The sequence below is a fragment of the Artemia sp. Qi Xiang Cuo genome, chromosome 9, assembly GCF_049724085.1.
Source record: "Artemia sp. Qi Xiang Cuo chromosome 9, ASM4972408v1, whole genome shotgun sequence".
Lineage (NCBI taxonomy): Eukaryota > Metazoa > Arthropoda > Branchiopoda > Anostraca > Artemiidae > Artemia > Artemia sp. Qi Xiang Cuo.
The window spans coordinates 57373309-57386971 of NC_142802.1; the positions used below are offsets into that span (position 1 = coordinate 57373309).

Below are 13663 nucleotides of genomic sequence, written 5' to 3' on the forward strand. Positions count from 1 at the left end.
CAGACAGTTCCTTCCTCGCTGAGAATCCCCCCATCTCTGTAAAATTGCTTGTGGACAATTCACCGTGAAAATTCTCCTCAGCATTTTTAATTGGAATAAGACTTCAATCGATAATCGGTTTCTAGGTCACTCCAGAAATGCCCCCTTCCGTGGAAATTATTTCCCAGAAAACAAAACGAGGAAAAAAACCCGAATAATCCCTCCGGAACATCTCCATATAAAAATTTGGCAAAGATAATTAATGTATGACAATTAAAAACAATTTCGTATAGTAATTCTGTCAAAACCCCCAAGTGTAACATTCCCCCTAGAATATTCACTCATTAGAAATTTTCCCCCCAAAGGAAGATTCTCCCCTTAGAAATCTGCCCCAAGCACATCCCCCCCACAAAAATGGCTGTATACTTCGCAATAATCAATACTATAAGTAAATAATAGGCAAAGTTCATAACTTGCAGCCCTTCCCCCGGGGACTGTGGCGGGTCGTTTTACACCTAAAGACATAGTTATTAGATTTTTCGACTATGCTGAACAAAATGGCTATCTCAAAATTTTGATCCGGTGGCTTTGGGAAAAAATGAGCATGGGAGGGGGCCTAGTTGCCCTCCAATTTTTTTAAATCACTTAAAAAGGGCACTAGAACTTTTAATTTTCGTTCGAATGAACCCTCTCACGATATTTTAGGACCACTGCGTCGATACGATCACCCCTGGGAAGAGGCGACAACAAACAAATAAAAAAAAAAAAAACAAATAAAAACGCACCCGTGATCTTTATTCTGGCAGAAAAAAAAAATACAGAACTACACATTTTTGGATATAGGAGCTTTAAATCTCTATAATAGTGTTGTCTGATACGCTTAATCCGAAGATGTGCTTTTCATTAAGATTCTATGACTTTAGGGTGTGTTTCCCCCCTTTTTTCGAAAATAAGGCAAATATTCTCAGGCTCGTAACGTTTGATGGGTAATACAAAACTTGATGAAATTTATATATTTGAAATAAACATAAAAATCCGATCCAATTTATGTGTACTCCCTTTTAATTAGGCTCCTTGGATCTTATTGAATGCCACGGCGAATCTATTATTTATTATTACAACTATTATGCAAGGGTCCTGAAACGCCACAGCCATTTTGCTTCTACCAGATTTCTACTTATCTTGATGAATAACAAAGAAGAAGACCAGCGTCCAGCCAGCGACTTGCGAAGTTTTCAACTCATGAATAGGCCCGAATCTTTTGTAAGTTCAAGGTGGGATTTGAGAAAGACTGATGAAAACATTAATGTTTGCGGTCAGCATTGATCGCGCCGGCGGCGCGCCGCCGCTGCTATTTCTGGCCCCGCCGCCGCCGATCTTCACTTATCGGCGCGGCGCCGGGGTCTAGCTCATATTGTGCCAGTCTCTAAAAAGGATACAGGTCTGACTAATCTAGGACCGACCGACTAATCATCCTGCTTTCCTGAGTAGGAAAACACGTTGCTAGTTTAGACTCTATGAGGTTTTAGAAGAAAATTGTCTGATTTTTGATTGTTAATTGTCTGATCTTAAGATTGTCTGATTGCACGTATCCAGGATTGTATTGAATTTTCTTTTGTCAGGCATATGATACTCGCCTTCTATTCTTCGATAATGTTTTAGCTTTTGATCGTATTTGACATTCTTGTCTTTTCTTGCAAATTCCAGGGTTATAGAATTGATGTTTCGGATTTCCATCCCCAGCGGTCATTAAGGTGTAGTTCTTGAAGTTTTACTTGGCATCAATACTCAGTACTAGCCACAATACATCAAGGGGGCATTTTATGTCTGGCTCTCTTCCTGGTGTTTACCAATTATTTAAATCAAGGGAAATCTTGTGAATAATTCTCATCGTTTTGATGTTTGTATGATTAAAAATGCAATCCCAAAGAACGGCCATGCAAATAGGTATCATTTGAAGCTTCAGGCTGACCTGGGATTGAAGAGTCGGTAGTTAATTGAAACCACAGTATATAAATAATAGACAGAAACCACAGTATTATATTATCTTTATACAGGGATTGAAACGCAGATTTCAATTCATCCAAAACTAAAGAGATGCTGATTTTCAGAGCAAGAGCTATGAAACATTATCCAGACTTCACCTTTAAAGAGAGGTCAATAATCAGTCAATGATCTTCGTCTTTAGAATTATTAAATAAAAAAAAACAAGTTTTTTTAACTGAAAGTAAGGAACGACGTTAAAACTTAAAACGAACAGAAATTATCCGATATATGAAAGGGGCTGTCCCCTCCTCAACGCCTCGCTCTTTACGCTAAGTTTTTTATGGTTAAAAAAAAGAGTTGTGAGAAAGTCAAACATTAGCGTAAAGAGTGAAGCGTTGAGGAGGGGACAGCCCCTTTCATATATCGGATAATTTCTGTTCGTTTTAAGTTTTAACGTCTTTACTTACTTTCAGTTAAAAAAACTTGTTTTTTTATTTAATTTTTGAACCTTTTTGAATTAATGCAGGTTTTGATTTTGGCTCACCATATATGAATAATTTTAAAAAAATTGCATATTAATTATACTTTTATTTGGTTAAATGGCTTTCTCGAAACTTGTTTAATTTTATTTACGAACGTTTTTATAAGTAATAAATATACGTAACTTACGAATTAACTTACGTAACGAACTTCTATATTCATAGATTTTTAATACGTATATTAGGGGGTTCGCCCCTAGTCAATACCTTGCTCTTTAAGCTGAAGTTCGAATTGTGTCCCAATTCTTTAAAAATGACCCCTTAATCACAAAAACCGTTAATTAGAATAAATAGCTCTTATGAAAGTACTAAAAAATCTACGGCGTAAAGAGCAACGTATTGACTAGGGGGCGAACCCAGATCATATGCGTAATAAATTCTGTTTGTTTTAAGTTTTGATGCTGCTCCTCACTTTCAGTTGAAAAACTTGTTTTTTATTTATTTAATTTCTGACCTTTTTCTTTAATAATGATGGGAAATCTGGCGCCCCCTGCCTAGCAATATCCCGTCCCCCATGAAAAATTCATTAATGGACAGATCCTCCCATATAACTCCCGACCCACCCCCACCTACCAGAAAAATTCCCCCCTAAAAACGTCTGTATACTTCTCAATAACCAATACTATATGTTAACATTTCGTAAAGTTCATAGCTTTCAGCCCTCCCCCCGCGGACTTCGGGGGATTAAATCATCCTAAAAGACATAGTTATCATATTTTCGACCATGCTGAACAAAATGGCTATCTAAAAATTTTGATCGGGTGACTTTGGGAAAAAAATGAGCGTGGGAGGGGGCCTAGTTGCCCTCCATTTTTTGGTCACTTAAAAAGGGCATTAGAACTCTTACACGATATTCTAGGACCACTGGGTCAATACGATCACCCCTGGAAAAAAAAAAAATAAACACGCATCCGTGATCTTTCTTCTTGCAAAAAATGGAAAATTCCATATTTTTGTAGATAGGAGCTTCAAACCTCTACAGTAGGGTTCTCTGATACGCTGAATATGATGGTGTGATTTTCATTAAGGTTCTATAACTTTTAGCTGGTCTTTCCTCCTTTTTTCTAAAATCAGCCAAATTTTCTCAGGCGCGTAACTTTTGATAAGTAAGACTAAACTTGATGAAACTTATATATTTGAAAACAGCATTAAAATCTGATTCTTTTGATGTATCTATTGGTATCAAAATTCCGTTTTTTAGAGTTTTGGTTACCATTGAGCCGGGTCGCTCCTTACTTACATTTCGTTACGTTCGTTTGAAATTGAGCTCATCCTTTTTCAAAGATTTATGAGTTATCCTTTGATGCAAAAATTATCCCAGACCAAACCAGGCTCGTAAACAGGAAATTTTTCCATGGGGGGGGGGGGAGGGGGACAGGAGCAAAAAATGATTCAAATAAGAAGTACCCGGAAAATAAGAAAAACATAATATTTCGGGCGGAGAGCAGGATCGTGGCCCCGAGGAACGCATACGTACATCATTGGATCATCGATCCTTCCACTGATCAGGCCTTAAATTGCCATCCACTGATCAGGCCCATTATTGATCATACTTTTCCTTTTTTTTCGGCTCAGGATAATTGTCTAGACTAGCGAAACAAATTATATGGCAAATTTAAGGATTTAGAGGAGGGAAATCATAAAAATGTTGAAATATTTGAGTGAGGCGATCTCAAGGCCCATCCTTAGAACGTGCACGCAGATCAACATAACTTAATGTTCAATCGGGATATTTTTTCCACGGAGTGTCAAAATAAATAAGAAAATTTGCGTTTTTTGGCCACAATTTTCAATTTTCTAGTGGCTCATGAGCTTCTCTACTTTATTCCTCATCCCCCAGTGTTTAATGGGCACAGCTGACCAATAGACAGGTGAGTAAGAGATTTCGCAATATACAAATCAGGTTATCGTTCCCAATACCGAGAAAGAGTCAACGAAACCAACCCTAAACAAAAACACACCCCTTTGCTTTTAATCACTTACTAAATCTGTCCGATCTTGAGTTCATAGACCTTGTTGTTCTTAATAATTGTTTAGGTACAAGTATCGAAACCTACATTTCACGGCGAAACTGTGGCAAGGATTTTGAATGGTGTCAAGAAGTGTAACAACTACGTGGTTATCATGAAACTGTAATCATTCGCTTGATCCAGGGATATATCCAGGTTTTTTGTTCGAGGGGGGATTTTTGTTCAGGGAGAGGAGTACAAAAAACTTAAAAACGCATTTTTATTAGGTTTTTACAAGCCGAAAAAACATTCCAGGAGGGTCAAAAAACCCCCAACCACTCCCCTGAATACGGTCTTGGCTCAATCCCATGTGAAAATTGAACAGGCGCGTACGTAGCACTTAATTAAGGAAGCACAATGTTACGAATTAAAAAAAAACACCAGAAATGGGCTAATGATCAAAAATATACGAGATTGTGGAGGCAATGTGGCGAATTCAAAAAGACATGGGTCTAAAGACCCCCATCATCCGTACGACCCTGGAATATTGGGATTGAGAGTAGATAATATTAATTCTCCTTTAGTTTTTTTTTCATATTTATCCTGTATATTTAAGGATGCCAAAGTTGAATTTGAAAGTCTAGATTTTTTGTGGCAACCTTTTTCAGTTCTATTTGTTTGTACAATAATCAATTGTTTAGACGCTTTTTAGGCTGAATTAATAGATCCTTTTTTTGTTTATAACCAAAAATTAATCCGACTTAAGTGTAAATAAGTCCAGATGTAGAGAAAAGAAACCTTTTCTTTTTATAGAACGGTGTTATCGACGCTCCAGGTTTGGGAGGTATTGAATTATAAAAAGAACATCATCTCTAGATTATTTTAGGGTTGGAGGGCTAGTTGCCCTCCAATCATTTTTGACTATTAAAAAGGGCACTAGAACTCTTGATTTCCAATCGAATGAGCCCACTTTGAAGCTTCTACAACGACCCCTTCCATATGAAGTGCCTCTAGGAAAAAAAAATAATAATAAACATTGGAGCCGTATGGCCTTTACTATAGGCAACGCTACAGCGTTGCCTCTGATAGAACGGTGTTAATCTACGCTCCAGGTTTGGGCGGTATTGAATTATAAAAAGAACACCATCTCTATATTATTTTAGGGTTGGAGAAAACTTTAAACAAGGTGAAATGGAAGAATGCTCGCCAGTGTCACTCTACTAACACTGATACCAAGGCCGTATCCAAAAAAAATTGTTTGTCCGACTTGTAAAAAAACGTAACAAAAATGAATATAAACAAATTTTTATGTGTTTTTAAGTTGTTTTTGTACCCCCCTCCCACGACAAAATTCTTGATACAGTCCTGGATGATACTGTAGCTAATAAGTGAGTGGCTAAACACAGGGAAGAACTTACGGGGTCAGTTTTTTTTTTTTTTTTTGCGTGTCTCGAATCAATTGTCATGCCTTGCAAGCTGAACAAACCAACACTTTGAAAATGAAAGTGCGGAAAAAGAAAAAAAGAAGAGCAAGAATCTCCATGGAAACAAACGGGTTGCTGACCCTTCATATTCCTTAAGATTAACAACTTATTAATTACAGTTGCTGATACAAGATTGTTCCGCCTGCACTTAGGTGTGGCCTATTTGACAAAGGCTTGGCAGTTTAACCAAGGCAAGTACAGGGAGTACAAGGCCCAGAAGCCCCTTCCGGCCCTCGAGGTCCAATAATTACCTAGTATTACGTTTTTTTTCAGAATTTGGGTTCTTCCTTAAAAAGACCCATGTTCGTTACCAGGTTAATCCGTAGATTTTTGAAAAGAACTTTTAGTGAGGTGAATTTGATTTTCGTAGGGCCCCAACATACTTGCCGTTTTTACAAACATGTATGCACCTTTACGAATAAAATTATTGACATAGACTGAAAGAACAGGAAAATGAACAACAACTGAATGGATTGCTTGATTCCTCCTCCCTAGAGTAGCATGAATAATTTTACCTAGAAAACAGGAGGGGGTAGAGGTGGGTGTTTTTACATCTAAATAAATCCGAAGGAATCCTAGGAGGCAAGGGCGCATCCTCGACTTTATTCGGAGGGGGGGGGGGGGGGTAAATACAAACTTCAAAACACAAAAAAGGTCTTCATATGCATTTTTGGGTACTTGTGCATTATAAGGTACCCACGAAAGAAGTCAAGTTTGGTTAATACTATTGAAATAAAATAAAATAGGATGGAATATAATAGTTTAGAAATATATTTGGGCTATATATTTGCACATTAGGGGTGGGGTGGTTGGTAAAGCATAGCATATTAAATACGTAACCTAACCTAGGTACCCCTCCCCCTAAACCCCGAAAAACAACAGTTGAAATATTGTAAACGCAATTTTAAACCCCGCCTTGAGATCAATTATCTCTTGCAAATACCCGTTTGACGGGTTTCCATTAGTAGTTCATTATACAGTCTATAGCGGTGGGTACCATATAATGCACAAGTACCCATTTTTGTTGCGTTTTAACGAGTCAGACAAATATTTAAGGGGGGGGGGCTCAAACCCCATAGCCCCTCCCCCTGGATACAGCCTTTCTAAGAGACAAACATTTTGGGGCTTAGCCATTTTACCGGGGTGTCAGATCCCTGTCCCTCAATTATCTGATGTCTCCAAAAATTTGTCTTTCCACCAATTCGAAAACAGCGTTTCTTTTTAATATTTGAATTAACTTGCTGAACTATTTCTTTATTAGAATCAGACACGAGTCTGCTGCTCAAAAACAAATGTCTGCATAAAAATATGCATATGGAAACAAATAATTACGGCAAGATCCATGATCTAAAAAAAACTCAAGGGAGGCAAAGAAACAGGAATGACAGTCACTTCCAAACGACAAGTTCTCTAGCTAGATCAATACGGGAAACAAGGAATCTAGAGAACTATGCGGAAAAGTTTGGAAAAATGCCTGAAAAGGGGGATTGGTTATTCATTTCCCGCAACGGAAATCCTTTCAAGTAAGAGGTCCCAAAAAACTTCCCTCACAAGGAAATAAGTAATAATTTTCCTCGATACGAACGGAAACCTTTATTTTTAATTTTTTCAATCTTAAACCTCAATTTAATTCATGATATTTGTAAATAATGTAACCATAATTTGGAACCGCTTATTTTATGTACAGGTACGAAAATATAGAAGCGTCAAAACCAGTGGTATCAATGTGTCCTGACACGGTGTTCAACCTTTAGACTACAAGCCCCCAAGCCTATTAGACTTAGGTTTCACTTGTTAGCCTGTGAGTCCAAGCAAATTCAGTCCCAGATTTTGCATACAAGTCCAATGGACATTGTCCGTTACGTGTCAACCAAAAATCAATCCAATCTTTCATCCCTTAATTCTATGACTATCTACCTTAGTTTTGCCCTAGGAATGACGTATGTACGGATGATAGACCTATCTATCAACAAATGGAATGACATCATTTTTATACAATCCTAAAAAGGGCTTATGCCAGATTTGCCTCTCACTCACTTGGATTATTTGTTTTGGCCTCATGCCCGCAACTACTTGATTTTAATTCGTATCGTATCATGGAGGACTTAGAAATGAATTTTTCGTATTTTTATTGAAAGTGGCTTTTTGGTATTTTCATTGAAAAAATACAGGGGAGGGGTCAATACGCCCCCCTTTCCCGCTACATTTCCATGAAATGGCACCATTGGTCAAATAGCTAGCGGTCCTAGCCCTATCCCCCCCCCTATAAGTCTACACTGTTAACAAGTATCAACTAGCTTTTGTGAGTTCTAAGTATTGTTTGGACAGTGACACCTTGAAACCCCTTCCCTTCGAACATCGGCGTAGTATTGTTTACAGGATATCCGGTTTAAAAGCTGCATAGAAGTTCAGATCAGCTAGTTACATGCATCAAAGAAAATAGAACACTAACGCGGATTTTATGGGATTTAAAACTAACAGCGCCACTGACAGTGCAATGGTCATATGCCTCATTTGGGAGGGACAAGAGGGCCAGTTTGCCTTCCCCCCATAATATTTTGAAGTTTTTATAATTTATTAAGTAAGTATAAAAATGACAATTGGCAAGAAACTGTTTAGTGTTGCCAGTTCATTTTTTGTCCAAACAAAATTGGACTAGATTAAGTGGTACAATTTTAAATTAACATTTTACTACATTCACATTTATACGGCAAAAATTACGATAGCATTAGTTTTGCTTGAATTTTCATATTATTAACCGAGTAGCTTCTTTGCTAAATAGTAATTTTCTTCGTTACCGCTTGAAGAAAAATGTTATTGAAGACTTAGGGCAGACCTACGCCACCTTTACTGTTTTACTGTTTGTATCCATTATCAAATAATTTCCCAAAAAAAGTTTTCTGACAGTTTAAAAACACATTTAAACTTGTATATTTTTCCCAAGCTTTTCGGGATATTTTTCAAAAATTGTCCCAAAGATGTGGACCCTCTCTTGCTCCTCCCCCAATTAAAACGCTGAAATTAAACCAATGGTAGCGGTAATTAGCACAACTAGACAAATTTAAAATATTTTTGTTGGTTTAAATTCGGGTTTTAGTTATAATTGAAACACAATCAAGTGAATACTAGAAAACTTGAATCATAATTGAAGGTTATTTAGATCAAGTCAGAAAATTTTAAAAAGTAGCCGGATTTTTTTGCTTCGAGACATCTTCATTGAATATGAACTATTATAAATGTAGGCTATTAATATTCAAACTAATTTATGTCTATGTCAAATGGTTAGGGCTAGGCTAGTACAAAGAACGAACATATGCTAGAAAAAAGTGCACACAAATGTACCTATTACACCCTTTAGGCAAGTGCATGGGCGTAGGCAGCATATTGTCTAGGGGGGGGGGGGAGTCGATAGTGTGATGGAGGGCCTTTTATCAACTGCTTTTCTAACCATCTGCTTTTTCAGCCATATCTAATGTTAATTTGAAGGTCTAGGGGGGGCAGCTGCCACCCCCCCCCCCTGCCTCCCCTCCCTATGCCCATGGGCAAGTGGTTTCTTTTTATATTCGGACCATTGTAAATTAGAAGTAAAAACAAGAAAACAAATTAATAAAACTAATATTTCAATTTAGATTTTCACAACTTACAATATTGTTGGGTAATGATAGAATGTCATGGGTGCGTGATTTTTTCAAGGGCGAGATTCGAGTTCTGTCTTCAATTACACCAAGGAAAGTGAAAATATTTCCAACGAAACTATTTCAGATGCCAGGTGAGGGAAAAAACGCCTAGTTCTTCTGCACATACTGGGAAAAGTAGGTAAGGACAAAAATTATGAAGAAATCAGAAATTCAATTCTTAACGAAAAAGACCCCCATATGCAGTTTTCCAGATTTTACTAGTGGGCGTTACATAAAAGAAAGAAAAAAACGTGGGTGAAAAATCAGCCCAAAAAAGGAAAAAAAAAATATGGTGCTAAACAGGCCAAGAAAACATAACTTATTTTTGAAGGTGTAGTTTTCTTTGGCAATCAAGAGAATGTTAGTGTTTGAATTTCATGAAACACGTTGACATATTGAACTGATTACTCTTACCTATTTATTTTCACGTTTCAACGTGGCAACGCTGAAGGAAATGTAGTATTGCCCTGAAAACTCCGTGATTTTGAAACAACCGAAGAAAAACTTGAAAAATCGCAATTCTCTGGCAATTAGACATAAAATGGGTCCACAGTGCAAGAAATGTTAGATTTTTTTTCAAAAAAAGCCATAGTCCTTGTAAGTAGCACATTTTCATACCAAACAAGGACTAATTTTATTAAAAAGGGGAAATGGCAAGTAGACTCTTTTAGGTAAAAATCGAACCCCTTAAACATTTCCAATGTGCTCACTTCCAATTGCATCTTTAGTCACTTTCATCGCATTTTAATTTAAAATAAATCTGCTATCATTTAACTTTAATAAATACTCTATTAAGTTTTTACTTTTTTTCATCTTTCATTCCTGACAATCCTAAACTTGTATTGACATATTGAGCCTGAGATTATGCAATTAATAAGGAAACCGCATAACAAGTTTCTCGAACGAAGTTCAATGGCTTCTCGGACCCGAGGAAAATGAAACTATTGCTATTGTAAGATAGCAGCTTTTGTAAAGTTTTGATTTATGTTTGTTGGCATTTAGAAACTAAAGATGAACACATGTAAGTGGCGTAAATTTATGAAAATTGCAGGGGGCATGTGTATTTCAAAATCTAAAGGGAGGGGTGGGGCGCAAATTTGTCGTCTTTTAATTTGTTCCATAAAAAAATACCGAAAAAGGCATTTTCTAATGGAAATACCTCTTAAAAAGTTGTTTTTCAAAATTCAACCCCCCCCGCCATTAGACAATTTGTCTGTACACCTCCAGAAAGGGAAACAGCTTCACCAATATTCTTGAATGCTGGAACACAAGATACTTGACGTGAAATGGACTGTAATGAACAGCATTAAACTCTCCTTTCCCCCCTCCCAACTCCAAGAATCAAGAGTCACCGAAATTCCAACATTCATCAAGTGACAAAGCCTTCATGTCTGGTCTACCCCAAGGGTAAAGCTTCTTGGAGCAGTCTCCCTCCCTTACCCACGAGTCAGAGGTGGGTCATTCTGCTCATTAAGTTCAATCATTTCTCTATATTACGTTATTGGCGGATATTATTGTTGTAAATCTTACTAACGAACATCAATGTTAAAAAGAGACAAAGACACACGATAAAAGGATTCAATAATCACGTTAATCTTTGGCTGTCATCGTCGGTAAAAAGTTATTGAAGGATTTAATTATCACGTTAATTTAATTTAATTATCATGTTAATTTCATTTAATTATCACGTTAATTTAATTTAGTTATCATGTTAATCACGTTAATTTTTGGCTGTCATCGTCGGTATAAAGGTATTGAAGGATTGAATTATCGTAAGCTAATACCACAGTTTATAGAATTAGCAGTATGATCATTCTCTATCTCTCCCATTATAAAAACCCGGACAGGGGTGCGAGTGCTCCGGAGAACGTTTTTGCAGATAGAAACATAGGCGTTATCAGATCTTTTCGCGGGTAGACAAGTCAGATTTCTCTTGGACACGAAACAAGTGGAGACCCGCTATTACGAATAATGCACTTGGTAACCATTTCTCAGTGATTGACGATAACAGACTAATCCGCTAAGGCAGAAACAAGTGGGAGGAGCTTTTTGTTCGCACCGAGACCGAAGACCAGAAATTATCTGCGATAAGCTTACTGTCTATAAACTGTGGCTAATACATACCAAGAAATTGAACGGTATAAATGCCTGATTTGATTTCTGGGCCAAAAGGGGGGAGTATGCCAAGGTATGCCTGCATTCCAGTGTCCCAAGGTTGTGACCTTTATGCGATTTGAAACATATCAAGAAAAAAAATATTAATCTATATTTATCCAAGTTGTCTAAAAATCGAACGTTAAAGAAAATTGGGTACTTAGCGTATTATAGCGACCCCACCCAAAAATTTTGATTTGATATGTCTGCGTAAAACCAGTTTATCTGCCTGTATTCGGAGACAATTGACTTGGGCACAGTAAGATAAACTACTATATAGGTATATTTTAGTTAAATATTTAATATGTAGTTGGTATTTTGGTTAGGTGTTCGATAAAAGGCGTTCTGGGCAGTCTGCTTTACGTAGTTTTTTGCTGTAGTTTTCAATAATTTTGTTACTAAAGTATTTATTCTCATCATATTCATGTATATTCATTAGGATTAACCTAACTTAACTTCTTGAATGGCAGCGCTATAAAACATAAGTAGCCTACCGAAAATTGGGAATCAAAATTGGACAGGCGTAAACCGAGCAGGAATTATAAAATGTATAAATCTTGATAAAGATGGGGATGACCGAAAGGTATACTCTTGCATTATGTGGACCTTTCTGGTTAACCGCTATAGAGTAGGCAATGATAGCGTGGTTTTCATTGCGTATACGATATTAAACTGTGTTTTTGGGGGGTTTAGGGGGGAAGGTACCTAGGTTAAGTTAGGTTACGTATTTAAAATATGCTATGCTTTACACACACCCCCATCCCTAATGTGCAAATATATAGCCCAAATTTGTTTCTAAACTATTATATATTCATTCCATTTTATTTCATTGACATTAACCAAACCTGACTTTTTAGAAAGTCCCGCATGATGCAAGAGTAGCGACCGAAATAATAAGGCCAGGGGAGGAATAGTCTTTTAGAACTAATGAGAGTAGAAAAACAATGCTGTTTTAGTAGCCAAGGGTAAAACAAGCTGGAGATTTCAAGACCTAGTCAAGGAGAAATAACAATATTACATCCTTTACAAAACTGATCAATTTACAGAGAAACAAAACATACCTGAATGGTTACATGTCCAGGTACCGGGGTGGGTGGAGCAGGAGGTACAAGTGAGGTTGTGCTAACACCGGGACTCAGCTGTTGCGTTAATGCTGCAACAGCACTATTTCTTCTGGATGCTCTGATTTGTGAGAAATGTTCAGCGGCTGACAAGATCTCCTTTTTAGCTGCAGCAACATCTTCTTTTCTTCCAGTAACAACAAAAACGGGTTCTTCACCTCTGACAGGTGTCTTGATGTAGGTATTTGTTTTGGCTCGTAGAGCTTTGATTTTACAGCCTGTAAACAGAGATACGACATGATTCTAATCTGTTTCATATGACTGATAAGAAATGATTACTTTGTTATGATTAATAAGAGCACACTATAATACTGAGCTAACTTTCATGACCAATCTTTTTCAAGAATTTTTCAGGGAACAGACTCAAACCGTAAATAGAAAGTGCACTAAAACAACATGCAGGCATGTATTCAGGAAAATACTTCAGGGGACCCCCTAAAAAGGTGATAATAAAATTTGACATTTAGGGATGGGACAGGCACAAATGCTCCCTCCTAAATAAACACATGTGGAGCCATCAACACTCAGACATTTCAGTTCTGGGTGTCGCAGGCATAAGCATGGATGCCGTTTTTATAAGGAGAACATGATAGGCACGTACTTAGGATTTCAAAATACCGAAAAAAGACAAATAATTTAAAAAAAAAAACGGTAAATTGAGTGGAAGGGTACGTACAGTCAATGAGAGATTAATCAAGAAATTTTAGAGTTGAACCTTAGAGCCAAGGCACTATCAGGCTTTAAATTTTCATTAGCCGAGAATTTCTCTTCTAT

At 37.1% G+C, this 13663-nt stretch overlaps 1 protein-coding gene across 1 annotated transcript in view; it reads right to left on the minus strand.

Moving 5' to 3' along the window:
* Positions 1-13663, minus strand: part of LOC148948862 (RNA-binding protein MEX3B) — a 94099-nt gene that overhangs the window by 49659 nt on the left and 30777 nt on the right. Inside the window, exon 2 of the mRNA XM_089094765.1 lies at positions 12830-13107. Coding sequence (XP_088950891.1) covers positions 12830-13107 — 278 coding nt within the window. The remainder of the gene's footprint in view (positions 1-12829; positions 13108-13663) is intronic.